Source organism: Cucurbita pepo, chromosome 6 (assembly GCF_057944985.1).
Source record: "Cucurbita pepo subsp. pepo isolate OVF chromosome 6, ASM5794498v1, whole genome shotgun sequence".
Classification (NCBI taxonomy): Eukaryota; Viridiplantae; Streptophyta; class Magnoliopsida; order Cucurbitales; family Cucurbitaceae; genus Cucurbita; species Cucurbita pepo.
Window position 1 is genome coordinate 5,784,057 of NC_141803.1, and position 18,726 is coordinate 5,802,782.

Genomic DNA, 18,726 nt, shown 5'->3' on the forward strand with positions numbered 1-18,726 from the left:
AAGATGAAAGTTTGCCAAATTTGGGGTCAATTGGGTACCTCATGAACGCTCCACGAGGTCGTATAACCATTCACCAAAATCACGACTACTTCAACCAAACAAAAAATGGCTCAAAATGAAGGGGGAGATATGGTGTCAACGCTCTACGACATCTTGCCCCTATGACCTTAAGTGAGCTACATCATGATACGTATGTGTGTCATGGTGTGGGCAAGCATTGCAAGCCGAGTGTGTTCCTTTAGAATAGGTTTTTCGAGGACTGTATTGGACGACACGGGTTTGTTGATATTGCACCCTTGCCCTTGAGTTGAAGGTTAGTATATGGAGTTGCTCTTTAGTACATAACCTCGAGATGACTCAACATGGACATAAGAGAGTTCATGTCTCGATAATACCTAGATGGATGGATGTCCAAAGTATCCCAATGATAAAGTTGACTCATGGGTTATTCTCCACAAGTGTGTCCGAGCGAGCAACAAAGGCTAATGACATCCTAGGACTTAAGATAACATCATGAAGCATGGATCGTATTTCGAGAAATCAAAACAATAAGATGAGATGCGATAGTACATTTGAAAGACCTTGGTCTAGCGTAGATGTAAAGTCAAACCTGAAGACTTGGCCCAAAGTAGAGGCAAGTGAGTTGGAATCACTTCGAGTGAACATGCATGCACGAACAACGTGTGCAACCAAACAAGCTTAGTTTCTATATGAGTTGTATTCGATTAGAAAAGGAGAACCCCAACAAGCAAAATCAAGCTTGTCATGATCGTGTCAAGATCATGACACCACAATTGAAAATGTACGACGATAACACTTAGCTTACATGTAACCTAATCCTCTTTTTCGTTCCTTCTTTTTTACAACTCCCTTCAATTCCACAACAAATTCCTTACCGTCCCGAACAACTTGAAGATAATCGAAGCAAACGAAATCGTTCTCATGTCCACATTTTATGCATTCATTAACATTAAAGAAGTAAGAAGAATGAACAAGACATTAGAATTGTATGGCCACAAATGCAATGAAGCCAACATCAACTAGAAGTGGTAAATTTTGAAGCTATTCATTCATTCATTCATTCATTCATTCATTCCTCCATTCTCAGCAGCAGCATACAAAGCTTTGATCTCTTCAACATCATCATAGCTACCAAGAAATATGGGAGATCTCTCATGTATCTTCTTTGGAACCAAATCAAGTGCCTGCAAATCATAGAACATTTATCTTAATCGATCGAATTCAAACGAACTCTCGAGGTTCTTTACGTCTCGTTACAATGGCAGTACACTACCCTTATTTTTCCGGTGAACGCTTGACCTCCTGCCTCCTCTATCAAGAACGCCATCGGAAAAACCTCGTACAACACACTGGTATCAAGACAAAAAACATATCATTCCATAATGCCATACTAGGACCGTCACGCTCTTCTTAACCATTCGATGTATAAACAGCCACATTGTGACGGCCTCCTCGAATAATTTCTCAAAAAGGGGATCGGGAAAACGTACCGCAATTTGCCATTGGGGCTCTTCTTGTCACCAGGGTACAAAAATATACCACCATAAAGCAATGTACGATGGACATCAGCTACCATGCTGTTAATTAAAGTCTTATACCATCAGAACTTCCAAGCTACATTATCCCATCCTAACATTTCAAGCCTAAGCCTACCGCTAGCAGATATTTTTTTCTTTGGATTTTTCCTTTCGGGCTTCCCCTTAAGGTTTTTAAAACGCGTTTGCTAGGGAGAGGTTTCCACACCCTAGTAAGGAGTGTTTCGTTCTCCTCTCCAACCGCATCACATTTTTAAAATCAAAGGTTTCAAACATTTTAAGGCTACCTTCCAACATATCTCAAAGACTTGGGGGATGATCCGTCTGTAGGAAACTTGCACTTCTCTACATACCTAAAAGAGAAAAGGAGTTAGGAGTTCATGTGGCTTATAACTCAAACTCGAACAGAATTCAAAACGACGCAACGTACTTTGCGGTCGGACCGTCCCAGTTCTTCGCGTTTCCTTCATTCACTGAATAGATTTTTCCTTTCTTTGGAATCTGGTAACAGAAGAAACGAATCGAATCAAATACAGGACGATCAAAAGTAGCAAAACATCTCTTAAAATAGTACCAACCCCGTAACTGTAATAGCTCAAGCCCACCGCTAGCAGATACCCCTCAAGATTTTTAAAACTTGTCTGCTAGGGAGAGGTTTCCACACCCTTATAAAGAATGCTTCGTTCTCCTTTCCAACCAATATGGGATCTCACAGTAACATTATTTGCAAAGTAAAGGCGCTGTTCTAAGTTTTAGCCTCTCAAAGAGAAGAGAGGAGAAACATAAGCAAGAAATTCTTCACCTTAAGGTCTGGGTGAGTTAAGATGAACTCTCCAAGAGAAGGGTCAAGAGTGAATCCATTAACACCAGTCCCAGTACTTAAAACAAGCTGCAAAAACAAAAGAGTATTAGCATTCAATCAACTTAAGACTTGATTTACAATTAAGAAAAGAAAATATAGTTCTACATGACTCGAGGACTTCTATTGATAATAACTAGAATGAGTGCGAGCGAGGACGCTAGGCCTGAAGGGGGTGGATTCTGAGATCCCATATCGGTTGGAGAGGAAAACAAAACATTCTTTATAAGGGTGTGGAAACCTCTCCCTAGCAGACGCGTTTTAAAATCTTCAGGGGAAGCCCAGAAAGAAAAGTTCAAAGAGAATAATATCTATTAGTGGTGGACTTAGGCTGTTACAAATGGTATCAGAGCTAGACACCAGACGGTGTGTCATCGAGGACATTGGGTCCTAAAAGGGGTTGGATTGTGAGATCCCACATCAATTGGAGAGAGGAACAAGTGCAACGAGGACACTTGACCTTAAAGGGTGTGCATTGTAAGATCCGACGTCGATTGGGAAGGAGAACGAAACATTCTTTGTAAGGGTATGGAAACATCTCCGTAGCATACACGTTTTAAAATCTTGAGAGGAAGCCGAGAAGGGAAAGCCTAAAGAGGACAATATCTACTAGCAATGGGCTTGAACTGTTACAAACGGTATCAGAGCTAGACACCGGGTGGTGCGCCAGAGAGGATGTTGGGTCCTAAAGGAGGGTGGATTGTGAGATCCCACATCAATTGGAGAGAGGAATGAGTGCCAACGAGGACGCTAGGCCCTGTAGGGGGTGGATTCTGAGATCCTACATCGGTTGGGGAGAAGAACGAAACAATCTTTAAGAGAGTGTGGAAACCTCTCCCTAGCTGACGCATTTTAAAACCTTGAAGGAAAAGCCCAAAGAGGACAATATCTACTAGCGGTGGGCTTGGTCGGTTACATTTAGCACGACCAGCACAATGCCAAAGAGTGAGATTGTCCATACCGTGCAAGAGCTGCCATACAAGCAATAGCCTGCTGCAACCATATTCTTTCCAGGTTGCAAGACATCTTCTAGGTTAGGTTCATGGCTGTCGTTCAACTGATAGATTCCAAAAATCTACACGAAAAAACTAGACATTCAAATGGACAGATACTCAAACAAAAACATTTGATATCTCATTCATAAGAACACAAATGGATATTACCGTTCCAATAGAAACCCCACAATCAATGTTGGAGGATCCATCCAATGGATCAAACACCACAGAATACCTTTACCATTGAAAAACAACACCAAACAACACTAAAATTCAATACTGACAATCATAGTAAGCTGACAGAGTTCATCAAGAATCGAAAACAAACCTTCCACGCCGAGATGGCTCGACGTATGTCGGCTCTTCATCTTCTTCAGAAACAAGGATACACTGCCACCAAATTGTGAGCTGTTAAGGTAAATCACCACAAACTTGTCCTGTCATTTGTAGAATTAGATAGCAGCTTACAGTTCTACCACTGCTGACCAAAGCCTTGATAAAGACTTCATTTGAGAGCACATCCAATTTCTTTTGTTCTTCACCCTATTGTCAAAGAAAATGACTGAATGTACAGACATAATTCAGACAAATGGATTATCTAAGAATACCATCTTACCTGAACATTGGTCTCTCCAGCAAGTCCAATAAGTTTGGCTAAACCTGCCTGCAGAAGGACAACTTTTATAGGTAAAGAACTGTATTTTTCATAGTGAATGGTTCATAAAGCAAATACAGAACAGTTTGAACTTTTCAGGGAAAAGGGTACTTTTTGGAATGTTGAATTGAGAGGTGTAGAACATAATTTTGACAACCTTTGAACAAAACATGTCTTACCCTTTGTCATGTTGTAATAGAAAAAAGAAAAAGTTGGGACCTTATCCTTTTGCTCTCTCTCTCTCTCTCTCTCTCCTCCTAGCTACACACACTCACCCCTTTATTTCTTATTTCTTCCTTTTGAGCTGTGCTCGAATTAGCACCTATTTCTTTCACTTACATCTCAATATATCTTAGAAAAATTTCTAGTACTACTATGAGATCTGATATCGGTTGGGGAGGAGAATGAAACGTTCTTTGTAAGGGTGTGGAAACCTCTTCCTAGCAGACGCATTTTAGAAACCTTGAGGGGAAGCCTAAAAAGGACAATATCTGTTAGTGGTGGGATTGGGCTGTTACAAATGTATCAAAGCCAGACACTGCGATGTGCTAGCAAGGAGGCTGAGCTCCGAAGGGGGTGGACACGAGGCGGTGTGCTAGCAAGGACGCTGGGCCTCAAAGGAGTGGATTGTGGGGTCCCACATCAATTGGAGAAGGGAACGAGTGTCCGTGAGGACGTGGGCCACGAAGGGGGGGTGGATTGTAAGATCCTACATCGGTTGGGGAGGAGAATGAAACGTTCTTTGTAAGGGTGTGGAAACCTCTCCCTAGCAAGTGCATTTTAAAAACCATAAGAGGAAGCCTAAAGAGGACAATATATGCTAGCAGTGGATTGGACTGGTACAAATGGTATCAGAGCCAAACAACGGGCAATGTGCCAGTGAGGAGGCTGAGCTCCGAAGGGGAGTGGACACGAGGTGGTGTGCTAGCAAGGACACTGGGTCTCAAAGGGGGTGGATTGGGAGGTCCTACATCAATTGGAAGATGGAACGAGTGCCAGTGAGGACACTGGACCACGAAGGGGGGTGGATTGTGTGATTCCACATCAGTTGGGGAGGAGAACGAAACATTCTTTATAAGGGTGTGGAAACCTCTCCCTAGTAGACGCGTTTAAAAAACCTTGAAGGAAAGACCGAAAGGGAAAGCCTAAAGAGGACAATATCTGCCAGTGGTGGGCTTAGGCTATTACAAATGGTAGCAGAGCCAGATACCAAGCGATGTAACAGCAAGGAGGCTAAGCCCCAAAGGATGCCGGTGGATTGGGAGGTCCCACATCGATTGGAAAAGGGAACGAGTGGATTGTGAAAAAGGAACGAGTTGATTGTGAGATCCTCTCTCCCTAGCAAACATGTTAAAGGCTAGTAATGGCTTGGTCTGCTACATATAAGTTCGTATCCACCATATTCGTAATATAACATTCTTTCTTATATATATGTAAAGAGCAGGATTGTAATGATCATACTGCAAAACAAGAACATATATGATATTCCACCAAATCCCTAAACAAAAAAGCAATGAACAGCAAACAAAAACAATATCCAAAACAAGCAAAAACAGAGCAAAACAGAAGAGGGGAGAAGAACAACCTTATTAACAGCAGAGCAGACGAACTTGCAGCCAAGAACAATATGACTAAGCAAAATCGTGAAATCCCCACGCGATTCAGAGTACTTGGATTGCTCATTCAAGACGAACCTAGTAATGGTCATCAAGTCCGTCCTCTGAGCATCTGCCGCATGATCCATGGCAATCGAAAGAACAAGAAGAAGGAATATGGATGAGGTGCTAAATTCGAGGGATGTGATGAAGCCGCAATGTATGTGTGTGTGTGTATATATATATATATACATACAGAAACACCATTTGTTAGGGGGGACACGTGGCGGAGGAAGAAAAAGGGTAGAAATGGAGTGGTGGCTGATTGCTTTTGAGTTTGAGACAGAGAAAGGGAATGGACACAAATTTTGCAGATAATGAAGTTCGTCGTCTTCTTCAACCTCCCTCTGCCTCCTCTCCTTTCTTTTCTATTTTTTTTTTTTTTTTCCTTTTCCACGTCGGATTCATATAAATAATTATTGTTTTTAATAAAAATTATAATGGATAGACGAACACAACTCTCTGCACTGTTATAATATTGTCAAACCCATGACCATTCCCTAAATTAACCAACGTGGGACACTGTCATCCAACCCCTCGAACGAGGCTATCAATGTGGGACACTTTCATCCAACACCGACGCATGACCATTCCCTAAATTAACCAATATGGGACACTTTCATCCAACACCTCCCCTTAATCGAGGCTCGACTCCTTTGGAGTCTTAGTCATTTTTTACTGCCTTCGAGGAGACTTGACTCATTTTTCTTTTTGGAGTCCTTTATTAGACATTTGAGGATTTGCGAGCATTTGTCAATCTATTGGTACGACTAAGTTTAGTGCATGACTTTGATACTATGATAGACGAACACGACTCTCTACAATGGTATGATATTGTCCACTTTGATTATCGATTTGTCAATTTATTAGCACGACTAAGTTTAGGGGCATGACTCTGATACCATGATAGACGAACACGATTCTCCACAATGGTATGATATTGTCCACTTTGAATACCTAATAGACAAACACGACTTTCCACAATGGTATGATATTGTCTACTTTAAATACCATGATAGACGAACACGACTCTCCACAATGGTATGATATTGTCCACTTTGAATACCATGATAGACGAACACGACTCTCCACAATGGTATGATATTGTCCACTTTGAAGAAGATGATAGACGGTATGATATTGTCCACTTGAGCATAAACTCTCATGAATTTGCTCTAGACTTCCCCAAAAGGCCTCAAGCCAATGGAGAGTGTCTTATTTAATTATAAACCCATGACCATTCCTTAAATTTAGGAAGGTGAAACACTTTCATCCAACAATAATATTGGTAATAAAATATTTATTTATTTATTTTAAATAAAATTATTATAATTTTTTTTTAAAATCGGAAGTGATATCTTATTTGACATTTTGGTTTAGACGATGCATTAATTAATTAATTTATTTTATTTAATATCATTAATTAGCGTTTGACGTATTGGTCGAGTTGAAATGAATTAATTTTTTGGGTCTTGAAATTAGTGTCATAATTGAAAGAAATTATTTTTTAGGCCTATGGATGTTTGAAAAACCAAGATGACCGTTAATTTCAAGCATTGAAAAAAATATTCTTTGATTAATAATGTTTACACATTTTTCTTCATATTTTAATAAATTAAAAGGTTGAATATTTCTTGAAATAAATAAATAAATAAAATAAGTAAATGGTAATGTCAATAAATTAAAAAAAAAACAAAAAAATTTATTTTGAGATTGTGAAATGTTAATTTATCAATTTAATAGTTTTTTTCCATTCATGTAAAAATATTTATTTAAATTTTTTATTTCAAAATTTCCCGAAAGTAGAGCATACCTAGGTTGAATTTGGTTGGGTTTGGTAAGTTTTTTGGACTAACTCAAAATTTCGAGTTGGACGAAAGATAACCCGAACAACTTGAATAGAGTTCACAATCCAAGTCAAGCCTGTTGGATGAAAGTCCACATCGGCTAATTTAGGGAATGATCATGGGTTTATAATCAAATAATACTATCTCCATTGGTGTGAGACTTTTTTAGGAAGCCCAAAGCAAAGTCACGAGAGCTTATGCTCAAAGTGGACAATATCATACCATTGTGGAGAGTTGTGTTCATCTAACATGGTATCATAGTCATGTCAATAGAATCTTCAAATGTCGAACAAAAGTATTGTGAGCCTTGAAGGCATAGTAAAAAATGACTAAGACTAAGACTCCAAAAGAAAAGGAGTCGAGCCTCAATTAAGGAGAAGTGTCGGATGAAAGTCTCACATCGGCTAATTTAGGGCATCATTAGGGTTTATAATCAAGGAATACTATCTCCATTGGTATAAGGCCTTTTGGGGAAGCCCAAAGTAAAGCTATGAGAGCTTATGCTCAGAGTGGACAATATTATACCATTGTGGAGAGTTGTGTTCATCTAACATGGTATCATAGTCATGTCAAAAGAATCTTCAAATGTCGAACAAAAGTATTGCGAGCCTTGAAGGCATGGTAAAAAATGACTAAGACTAAGACTCCGAAAGAAAAGGAGTCGAGCCTCGATTAAGGAGAGGTGTTGGATGAAAGTCCACATCGGCTAATTTAGGGAATGATCATGGGTTTATAATCAAATAATACTATCTCCATTGGTGTGAGACTTTTTTAGGAAGCCCAAAGCAAAGTCACGAGAGCTTATGCTCAAAGTGGACAATATCATACCATTGTGGAGAGTTGTGTTCATCTAACATGGTATCATAGTCATGTCAATAGAATCTTCAAATGTCGAACAAAAGTATTGTGAGCCTTGAAGGCATAGTAAAAAATGACTAAGACTAAGACTCCAAAAGAAAAGGAGTCGAGCCTCAATTAAGGAGAAGTGTCGGATGAAAGTCTCACATCGGCTAATTTAGGGCATCATTAGGGTTTATAATCAAGGAATACTATCTCCATTGGTATAAGGCCTTTTGGGGAAGCCCAAAGTAAAGCTATGAGAGCTTATGCTCAGAGTGGACAATATTATACCATTGTGGAGAGTTGTGTTCATCTAACATGGTATCATAGTCATGTCAATAGAATCTTCAAATGTCGAACAAAAGTATTGTGAGCCTCAAAGGCATAGTAAAAAATGACTAAGACTAAGACTCCAAAAGAAAAGGAGTCGAGCCTCGATTAAGGAGAGGTGTCGGATGAAAGTCTCACATCGGCTAATTTAGGGCATCATTAGGGTTTATAATCAAGGTATAAAGCCTTTTGAGGAAGTCCAAAGCAAAGCCACGAGAGGACAATATCATACCATTGTGTAGTTTTTGGTCTGTGAAGATACATTATTAGATGCTCCGTTTTATTTTCCCATTAAAACTGAACTGAAACATGTGCTCGAGAGAGATAGCTAAGTGTGAATTAATAATGCAATCAATGGGCCACACTTGACAAGAAGTGTATGGGTTAGACTTTAATTATACTTATCATTAGGAAATGTTAAATTAAAAGAAATAATTTTTAAGCCTAAATTCCAATTTGTTACTGTTCTACCAATCATGTATGGTGGATATTGATCTTATCTTCAATGTGAAGTTCAAAAGTTATAGGATTAATCTAAAGCATACATTTTTTTCCTTTTAATTTATCTTAATTTTGGATAAGATTATATTTTCTAAACATGGTTGAAAGACCTACCCTTACTATGGTAATAGCCCACGCCCACCACTAGCAGATATTGTTCACTTTGGCCCGTTACGTATCGTCGTCAGCCTCATGGTATTAAAACGCGTCTGCTAGGAAGAGGTTTCTACACCCGGATAAGGAATGTTTCTTTCTCCTCTCTAACCGACTTGGAGGCCAGTGTCATTGCTGATACACCACTTAACGTCTGGCTTTGATATCATTTGTAACATCCCAAGCCCACCACTAATAGATATTGTCCACTTTGGCTCGTTACGTATCATCATAAGCCTCATGGTTTTAAAACGTGTCTGGTAGGGAGAGGTTTCTACACCCTGATAAGGAATGTTTCGTTCTCCTCTCTAACCGATATAGGATCTCACAATCTACCCCTCTTGGGGGTCCAACGTCCTTTCTGACACCCCCCCCCCCCCCCCCGGTGTCTGGCTCTGATACCATTTGTAACATCTCAAGCCCACCACTAATAGATATTGTCCACTTTGACTCGTTACGTATTGTCATTAGCCTCTGATTTTAAAACGTGTCTGGTAGGGAGAGATTTTAACACCTTATAAAGAATGTTAAGTTCCCTTTATCACAACTACTCTTTATCAAACTTTCCGATTTAAGAATAAGGTTAGTTTGGGTTGCTAGGGACGACTGAATAGATGTTAGCTTTGTAAATGTGTAGAGCCAAGTGTCGTGTGGTGTAGTAGTAGGCATTTTTAAGCCCGTTCAAACTTCATGACCACTCGAGCACTTTGAATATTATAATGGATCCGCACGGTAGTGGTATAGGTATTACAGACCCTCAAACATTATGTTTATTCATATTTTAATACATTATATTTTAAGATTAAAAATATATTTTGAAATGTTTATGTTTGTATGGAGGATAGAGTTGTTGATGCTTATGCTATCCAAATTGGTTGAAGGGGAAGATCCCAAGATATTACATATTTTTGTGGGATGAAATTTGTATTTTAATGAACAATCTTTCTTGAACGGTCACTTTCCTTGGGATTGGTTTTCACTTCTCATCCTCAATAATAACGTCAACAATAACGCGTTGTCCCCTTCTTCTTTGGAGGTTCCTCTCAAGTGGGTCGGATTGAGATATTTTTGTAATGGTCTAGGGCCACCGCTAGCAGATATTGTCCTCGTTGGGCTTCCCCTTTCAAGCTTCCCTCAAGACTTTAAAACACGTTTGGTAAGAAAAGTTTTCCACACCTTTCCACACCCTTATAAAGGGTGGCTGTTTCGTTCTTCTCCCCAACCAATGTGGGCGTTCCCTTTTGAGGGAGCTTTAAAACGGGTATGCTAGGGAAATGTTTCAACACCTTTCCACACTCTTTATTTGGTTCTCCTCCCCAATCAATGTGGGACTGTGTTCCCAACCAATGTGGGATTCTCACAATCCACCTCCTTTCGGGATCTAACGTCCTCGCTGATACTCGTTCCTTTCTCTAATCAATGTGGGACCCCCACCAAATCCACCCCCTTCAAGGCCTAGCATCCTTATTGACACACCGCCTCGTGTCTTACCCCCCTTCGAGGAACAACGTCTTTTCTGACACACCACCTCGTGTCTACCCCCATTCAGGAAAGAGTCTCCTTACTGGCACAGCGCCTCGTGTCTACCCCCTTCAGGGAAGAGGCACCTTACTGGCACATAGTCTAGTATCTAGCTCTGATACCATTTGTAACGATAGAGACCCATCACTCGTAGATATTGTCCTCTTTAGGCTTCCACTTTTCCCCCTCAAGCTTTAAAATATTTGGGTTTGTAACGGCCCAGACCTACTACTAGGAAAATGTTTCCACATCCTTATCGGTGTTTCGTTCTCCTCCCAACCAATGTGAGATTGTGTCCCCAACGAACGTAGGATTCTTACAATTTTAGCCGAATAGAATGTTTATTTAATCTAAAGGATAAATTACTCTAACTTAAAGATTAGTAAATATTTGAGTATAGATGAACAAAATAGGAATATTTTAAGGAACGAGTCCAAAGAACCACTTGATTTTGTCTCACTAGAACGAACCAAAACTTGAGGTCCCTAGAAATGTGGGCAAAAGAGATAAACTTAGAAAGAGGAACTAAGATATGAAATATCATGGATTATTGCACTTGTCTCAAAAACAACCTCAATCTTTCATGGGACATTCATTCTCATCCTTATTTATTTGATTCTTATCATATTCGGTTCTTTTACTCGGGTATGCAAGGGCGGGTGTGGCCAATGCGAGCACAACACATGTTGTAACGACTTAGGCCCACCACTAGTAGACATTGTCCTCTTTAAGTTTTCCCTTTTGGGCTTCCCCTCAAGGCTTTACAACACGACAGCTAGGGAGAGGTTTCCAGACCCTTATAAAAGATGTTTCGTTCTCTACCCCAATCGATGTGAGATTTCACACCTGTAGTTATGGAAAAAATCAAAGAAATTCCTACATGCACTATTGTTTCGAACTGGGTTGTGGTGTGTGGGCGAGTACGTGGATGTCAATGCATTATACTTGACCGTGGCCACGTGCGAGGTTCTCTCCTAGAACGTGTATGGCGCGTGTAGGTACCTTTTACGCCATTCAACCTTCCTTTTACTGTTTTCCATCTTGATTTCGATACTAACCCTAATTTTATTTGAATTAGGACGGAGTAAAGAAATTCCATAATTTTTGGAACTCTTAACACAAATTACTACCAAATCCCTTTTGTCTATTTTTCTTCATGATTTGACTTTCCAGAATATCTAAGTTCACGTCATAATTTACAGCAAACAAACAAGATATAACCTTAATATTTGCAAAGCCATGTCAATTTTTTGGTGGTACTCCATGTAGTCTGCCAATGGAATGGAAAGTGTTCTACGTGTTGTGGGTTTTGTGACAACAAACAATGATTTCTACATAGATTATATGCATATTAATACACATAATCTCTTTGAACTCAACAATTTGAAGTGCGGCCAGGTCATCGGCGTGTTCCATACTGATTTCTGCCTCTAGATGTCCTTTCCACTTGATTAAGAACTCTGGAGCGTTTTAATATAGGTTGTCAATGCAACGAGTTCGCTCGGCTAAGATCTCTTCTACTTCTTTCTAGCTTGTATCCTTCATCCTGACTAGAGGTCATGTCACTTCGTTGCGTCGTCGATGGTCATCATTGTCAAGGTGGTATGGTTTCAAACTGCTAACATGGATGATAGGATGGATCTTCATTCATGCCGATAGTTGAAGTCAGTATGAAGTCCTCCCTACATTTTCGATGACTTCGATTAGCCCTTCGTACTTTCGCACTAGTCATTAGTCTCTATTGCCTCAGAATCGAAGCTGTTATGGTCTCAACTTGATCAGAACTTGGTCACCAACTTGAAATTTTAATTGCCTGTGTTATAGGTATGCTCGCTTCTTTATCGTCGCGAAGTTTTTTTCTAAGTAAGCACGTGTCACTTTAGAAGTTTGCTTCCACTCCTTGGTGAATTTCTCAGCTTGTTGACTTTTTTCGGCATAAGGGTGGTCAATGACGGGTTGTTTACCACATACTATCCAAAAGGGGTCTTTCTAGTTGATGAGATTTGCTGACAATTGAAGATAAACTGAGCAACATCGAACATTTGAACCCAGTTTTTCTGTCGTGCATCGATAAGTGATGCAAGATAATGCATCCTATTGAACCTTTCAGTTTGTCCGTCTTCCTGGGAATGCCAGCTTGAAGAGATATTTAGAATTGGTCCCAATAACTTTAATAGCTCGGCCCAAAAGGTTCTAGTAATTTTTTTGTCACGATCATTGATGATCTTCGTGGGAATGCCACACAACTTGACATGGGGATCAGGAAGAATGTGACATGGGGGTCAGGAAGAATGTGACGTACTTAGAAAATTTGTCCACGATCACTAAGATGGATTCGAACTCTTCTACCTTATGGAGGTGAGTGATGAAATCAAGAGACACGCTCTCCCATGGTCGAGAGGGGACTAGTAGGGACTTTGATAATCCTACAATTTTCGTATGTTCGACCTTGTCCTATTGGCAGATAAGACATGTCTTCTTGAATTGCATCACGTCATCACAGGGCTGCATGTTCGCTCTTCCGACTAATGACATTTGTAACCTAGTTTGCTCTACCTAGCTTGTGCTCGAACTGAAAATCAAACTTTATCACACATTCTTGTCAACGCACCTGCTTCGACAATACTTAGGTTGGTTAAAGAAGTGACATGGAGTTGTCTGTCTTTACCACAAATTTGGTCCCGATGAGGTATTACCTCGAAGCTCATGTGCATTAGACCACCGTCATCATTTCTTTTTTGGAGGCGACGATTCTCGTGTCCATCCTGTAATAGACGCTCCCAAGAGCAAAGTCTCACGTATTTTTTCCAATTCGAAAGGTTTTGTCATGTCGGCAATTCCTAACACTAGCCCTTCTATCATAACATTTTTAGGTCATCAAAGGCTTTTTAATAGTTACCCTTCTCAGTAGTTTTTTTTAGGGGCTCGCGCGTTTCGAGAATCCATTGATGATCACCCTTAGTAATTGGCTAATCAGAGGAAAGAGCACACTTCTGTCACCGAAGAAGCGGTCTTCCAATCTCTGATGGCTTTGAACCTCTCTTCTTCCATGCCTATTCGACCTGCCTCAATTATGTGTCTGAGAAAATTGATCCATTATTGAGCGAACGAGCACTTTTCTCTTTTCACGTATAGTTGGTTTTCTTTCAACTTTTTTAAGATGAACCGCAAGTAGGTTTAATGCTCGTCCATGGTAGAACTATAAACCACTATATCGTCCAAGTAAACTACCACAAACTTGTCAAGGTATTCGTGAAAAACATGGTTCACTAATGTACAAAATGTGGCAGAAAAATTAGTGAGACCAAACGGCATAACAAGGAATTCAAAGGCCCCATGTCCTCCGACACATATTGTTTTGGGCTCATCTCCTTTGGTTATTCAGACCTGAAAATAACCCAACCTTAAGTGGAGTTTCGAAAAGTAGTTCGTGCCATGTAGCCAATAAAAAAAGTTAGTAATGATAGGTTGGAGGTACTTTTTCTAAACGGTAATCTTATTTAAGGTACAATAATCTATGCATAGGCAGAGACTCTCGTCCTTCTTCTTTTGGAACAACATCAGTGCTTTGTAGGGAGCTTTTGCAGGTCTGTTGAACCCGACACTAAGTAGATCCTCAAGTTGTTTTCATAGCTTCGCTAACTCCGATGGAGCCATTCTATATGCCTTTTTGGCTTGGGGTTTCGATCTTGACAACAGCTCGATCTCATAATCTATACCTCGATGTGGAGGTAAGGTTTTAGAGAGACTTTATGGCATCATTTTGTGGTATTCCTCCAGTACTTGTTGTATCTCTATAGGGATGGTCTCCATTGACCCTTCGGTTTTGACCACAGGAATGGTCATGAATTTAGGTTCGTAGTGGACGAGACCCCGCTTCAGTTGGAGTGCTGATATCATCTTCACTCCATCTTGTTTCTTAATACTTGATTGGACAAAGGTCAGACTAGATCCCATTATGACCAAGTATTTGGCTAATGGCATGGGGATGACTTTGTGCTCGAACAGGAATTTAATCCCGAGTACGAAATTGAAATCATCTATTTTAATTGCATGGCCCTCGCCCCATGACTTCATTCATTTATTGGGGTGCTCTCTGCTCTCTCCCTCTGGCTCCTCCCGGTCTATCTCCTGTCGTGATTTTAGGTAATTGGATCTATTATTACAAGTGCCTCCACTTGAGAAGGGTTGGCTTCGCCTTACATCTTGGGATTGTTCAAAACACAGATGGAACAATCGTTCAGCTGCAACATAGGTTATAGAGAGATCCTGTACTCTTTGTCCGTATAATTTGGACTTTGTCCACGATTTTAGTCCTTCTACAAGTGAAAGACTTTTTCCTTTTCAGATATATCCCAAATATTCAACATCAGCACCAAGACCTATTTGACGTACTTTTGAACGTTTTTAGTGTGCCTGAGTTCTCGCATTTTTTTTTCTAGCCATGATTTTGATATCTTTTGGAAATAATTGGGATCGAAGCTCCTGTTTTAGTCTCTAACACGTGTTTATTGTGCATCAGCCTTCTTTGATATCCATATACCTTGATCTCCGCCAAAGTTTTGCATCCTCGGCTATATGTATGATGGCCAAGGTAACCTTTACCTTCCCGATTATTATGTTTGTTGCTACAAGTATTGCTCATAGTCGAAGATGAAGTTCTCTAGGGCTTGGGCCACCAAAGTTTTACATCCTCAGTTGGATGCATGATGGTCAAGGTAACCTTTGCCTACCCGATTACTATGTTTGTTGCTGGAAGTATTTCTCATAGTCGAAGATGAAGTTCTTTAGGGTCTTGGCACCTCGAATCCCACATAACAGTTTCAGCTTCGAAATCCTGATCTTGTTGAATTAAACCACTCCCCCTATAGGAATTTGGCTTCCCATTGCTCTGATGTGGGGTTTAACCTAGCGCTCAAGTCTACCATTTCATTCCTAACCACATCGAAGGCCACTTTCACATCTTCAAATAGCTCAGTGACCATCTAAACGATCGCTTTCTGGGGCCTTCTAAGCCATCAACTCGCTTCTCTATTAGGGCAATAGAGCCCATTGAGCTATCTCCCTACTCGAGGCCACCAATCTTTATGAATTTCTTTTCTAGGTTATTCACTTTGTACATCGGTTTTTGGATGGGCAATCTACCCAAACGACCTACTACTACATCAACTATGTCGATCTTGATAGTGAGCTCTTTCATGCACTCGTCCAAGTACCGAATACTGTCAAGGACTTCTCGCAAGTTTGCATCTATTCTTTGATGTCGACCAGTCGGTCAACATGGGACTTATGCAACTTCTTGGTTGTGGATATGTTTACTAAATTACTTTTGGAGACAACATGGTTCTGATACCAACTCTCACAATCGTGCTTTTATGGGATGCTTGTAAGCGATTGTATAACACTCACTCTCACCACTAAGTGAGTCAGCCAAATCGAAATTGAGACGCCTTTGACCTTACAATGTATACCCAATCCTCTAGCCCACTTTGAGAAGAAGTTGTAGAAAACGAGCAGAGATATTATGTGATAAGGAATCACTACGAGGAAAGTAATATTCGAATTAACTTATTAATCAAATATCTCAAGGCAAGAACACTTGCTTGAGATTCGAATCACTCCACAAGCAAATGATAGTGCACTTGGTCATCTGTCTTGATATGTTGCATCTCGATTTCTTTCTTCAGAACTTTCTCTCTAATGAAATGGTAGTGCACCTCCGTATGCTTTGTTCTAGCATGAATTACAAGATTTTCTACTAGGCGAATTGCAGATTGGTTGTCGCAATAAAGTGGTATTATATAGTCAATTTTTTGGTGCCAGTCTTCCATCATGAGTTTAGCCATGTACTTTCCTAAGCTGCTTTGTACTCTGCTTCTCTAGTTGACAATGATACTGTTGGCTGTCTTTTGCTACTCCAAAAAATTGTTGATTATATGTTTGACATATCTCAAGATTCGTCGAGCCACATCCAAATGAGGCTTCTTTGGATTTTGCATGTACCGACACATGACTCCAACTGCATAAGGAATATCAGGCCGAGTTAAAGTTAGGTAGATAAGACGACCTACTAGTCATCGATATGTCGTTTCATTGTTCAACTCTTTACCTTCATGTGCACAAATCTTAGCATTTGTCTCCATCGGCGTTGAAACTTGCTTGCGCTCCAACATGCCGAACTTCTGAAACATAGCTCTTGTATACTTTTGTTGACAGAGAAACAATCATTCATCCGTGCAATCAACTTCTAGGCCCAAGTGTTTAAGCTCTTCTAGCTCTTTCATCTGAAAGCGTACTTATAAATTTCTCTTTCGTCGTCTCCAATGATAATCAAATCGTTCACATAGACCAAGACAATTATCAATTCTAAGAGATCAGATAACCTACACTAACCTCGCTCTCAAACTAGATTGTTGAACAAAACTCTTTGTGGGAAGCACTCGCACTCTTTATTAACACTAATCGAAAAGAGATCACAAGACATTGTGTAGAAACTACTGCACGACTTTAAATTTCTTGGGATGAAACTTTGTAGGTTGAGGGGTATCAAATATAATAAATATATTTTTCACTAATATAAACTTCATATTATATAGGTTTTTCTCTTGACATTATCAAATATATTAAATACTTGATTTTTTTTTTTTTTTATCGAAATCTATTATATGTTTCAATAGTATAAAATTAATTAATCAATTTTCATTCATTAACTATAAGTAACCCAATTATAGACTTAATGTAATATGTTGCGTAGGACACAGGATAAAATTCGTTATAAGCAAGTCGATCATTCACGAGCTGTTCGTTGTTTCGGCTGGATCAAAAGCTCATTTTACTCGTGTGATTACATCTTATTCCTCAAGTATTGTTGTTCCTCCAATGAACAATTTATATATGATCCAGCCATAAACTAAGTTCCTCTCGGGCTAATGAGAGAGTGAGATCTTATCATTCAAGTCCCGAAATTACTTAAGAAACTACTTATCTACTTACCCCTATATGATATAGAGGGTCAAGTCTAAAAAATGGTAAGATTAAGAATGAACTACCGAAGCTGCTCTCTCCATGCAAATTGAAGAATAATGTAACAACCATAGTTTTCTACTAACCTAAAATGGCTACCACATGCATGACGTTTGTACAGAAATATTCATTTAAAACGTCTTCGTAAAACAATGTCATGGACTTACATGTTTAATGAAAGTTCTTTAAAACAATACGAAAGAAATATTAAATTAAAATAGACATAAGTAAAAATAAAACAACAATGTCCTGTACTAACCTATAGTCTACAAAATTAATTACAACTACCGTATGCATGTGTCATGGTTTTTAAATTTTCGATGCCGTCGTCAACCGTGCAGGGGTGCCTTGCCTTTACCTAAAATATAAAACAAGCATGTGGCTTGAGTATTTTAATAAATACGAGTAAGTGACCCTACTATTGAAGTTAGGAAATGTAAAGACATGCAACACAAATGAGACCTATCGTTTTAAAGCCGCATTCCCTTGGGTGACAATCCTAACTGGGTCATTGGATGTGTATTTATTATTCTACACACGGTCCATATGTGTGAGTATGGACCCACTAGTCGGTTCGCACACCTTTTAGGCCCCTTTTCTGGTCGGGCTAGGATTCTATGGTACTATTGTCGGACACTCGGTAGGAGTAGTGACCGTTGTAGCATCATGTTAAACATGACGATCATTTTCCTTTTCATAACTTACGTGTCCGTACTCATCATATGGAGAAAAATATCCCGACACATGTGACATACAATAATGCATAAGGTCCCAACATTTTTCACATTTAT

General features: G+C 39.6%; 1 protein-coding gene across 1 annotated transcript; it reads right to left on the minus strand.

Moving 5' to 3' along the window:
• Positions 1–916: 916 nt before the first annotated feature.
• LOC111797519 (fructose-1,6-bisphosphatase, cytosolic) lies at positions 917–6,000 on the minus strand. Its single transcript, XM_023680537.2, has 12 exons — positions 5,651–6,000; positions 4,027–4,074; positions 3,879–3,953; positions 3,739–3,800; positions 3,579–3,645; positions 3,377–3,490; positions 2,359–2,445; positions 1,987–2,057; positions 1,844–1,909; positions 1,512–1,598; positions 1,295–1,370; positions 917–1,205 (listed from the first exon to the last, which is right to left on the minus strand). The coding sequence occupies exons 1-12, from the start codon at positions 5,912–5,914 to the stop codon at positions 1,083–1,085; spliced, it is 1,140 nt and encodes a 379-aa protein (XP_023536305.2). The 5' UTR covers positions 5,915–6,000; the 3' UTR covers positions 917–1,082.
• Between the last annotated feature and the right edge of the window lie 12,726 nt (positions 6,001–18,726).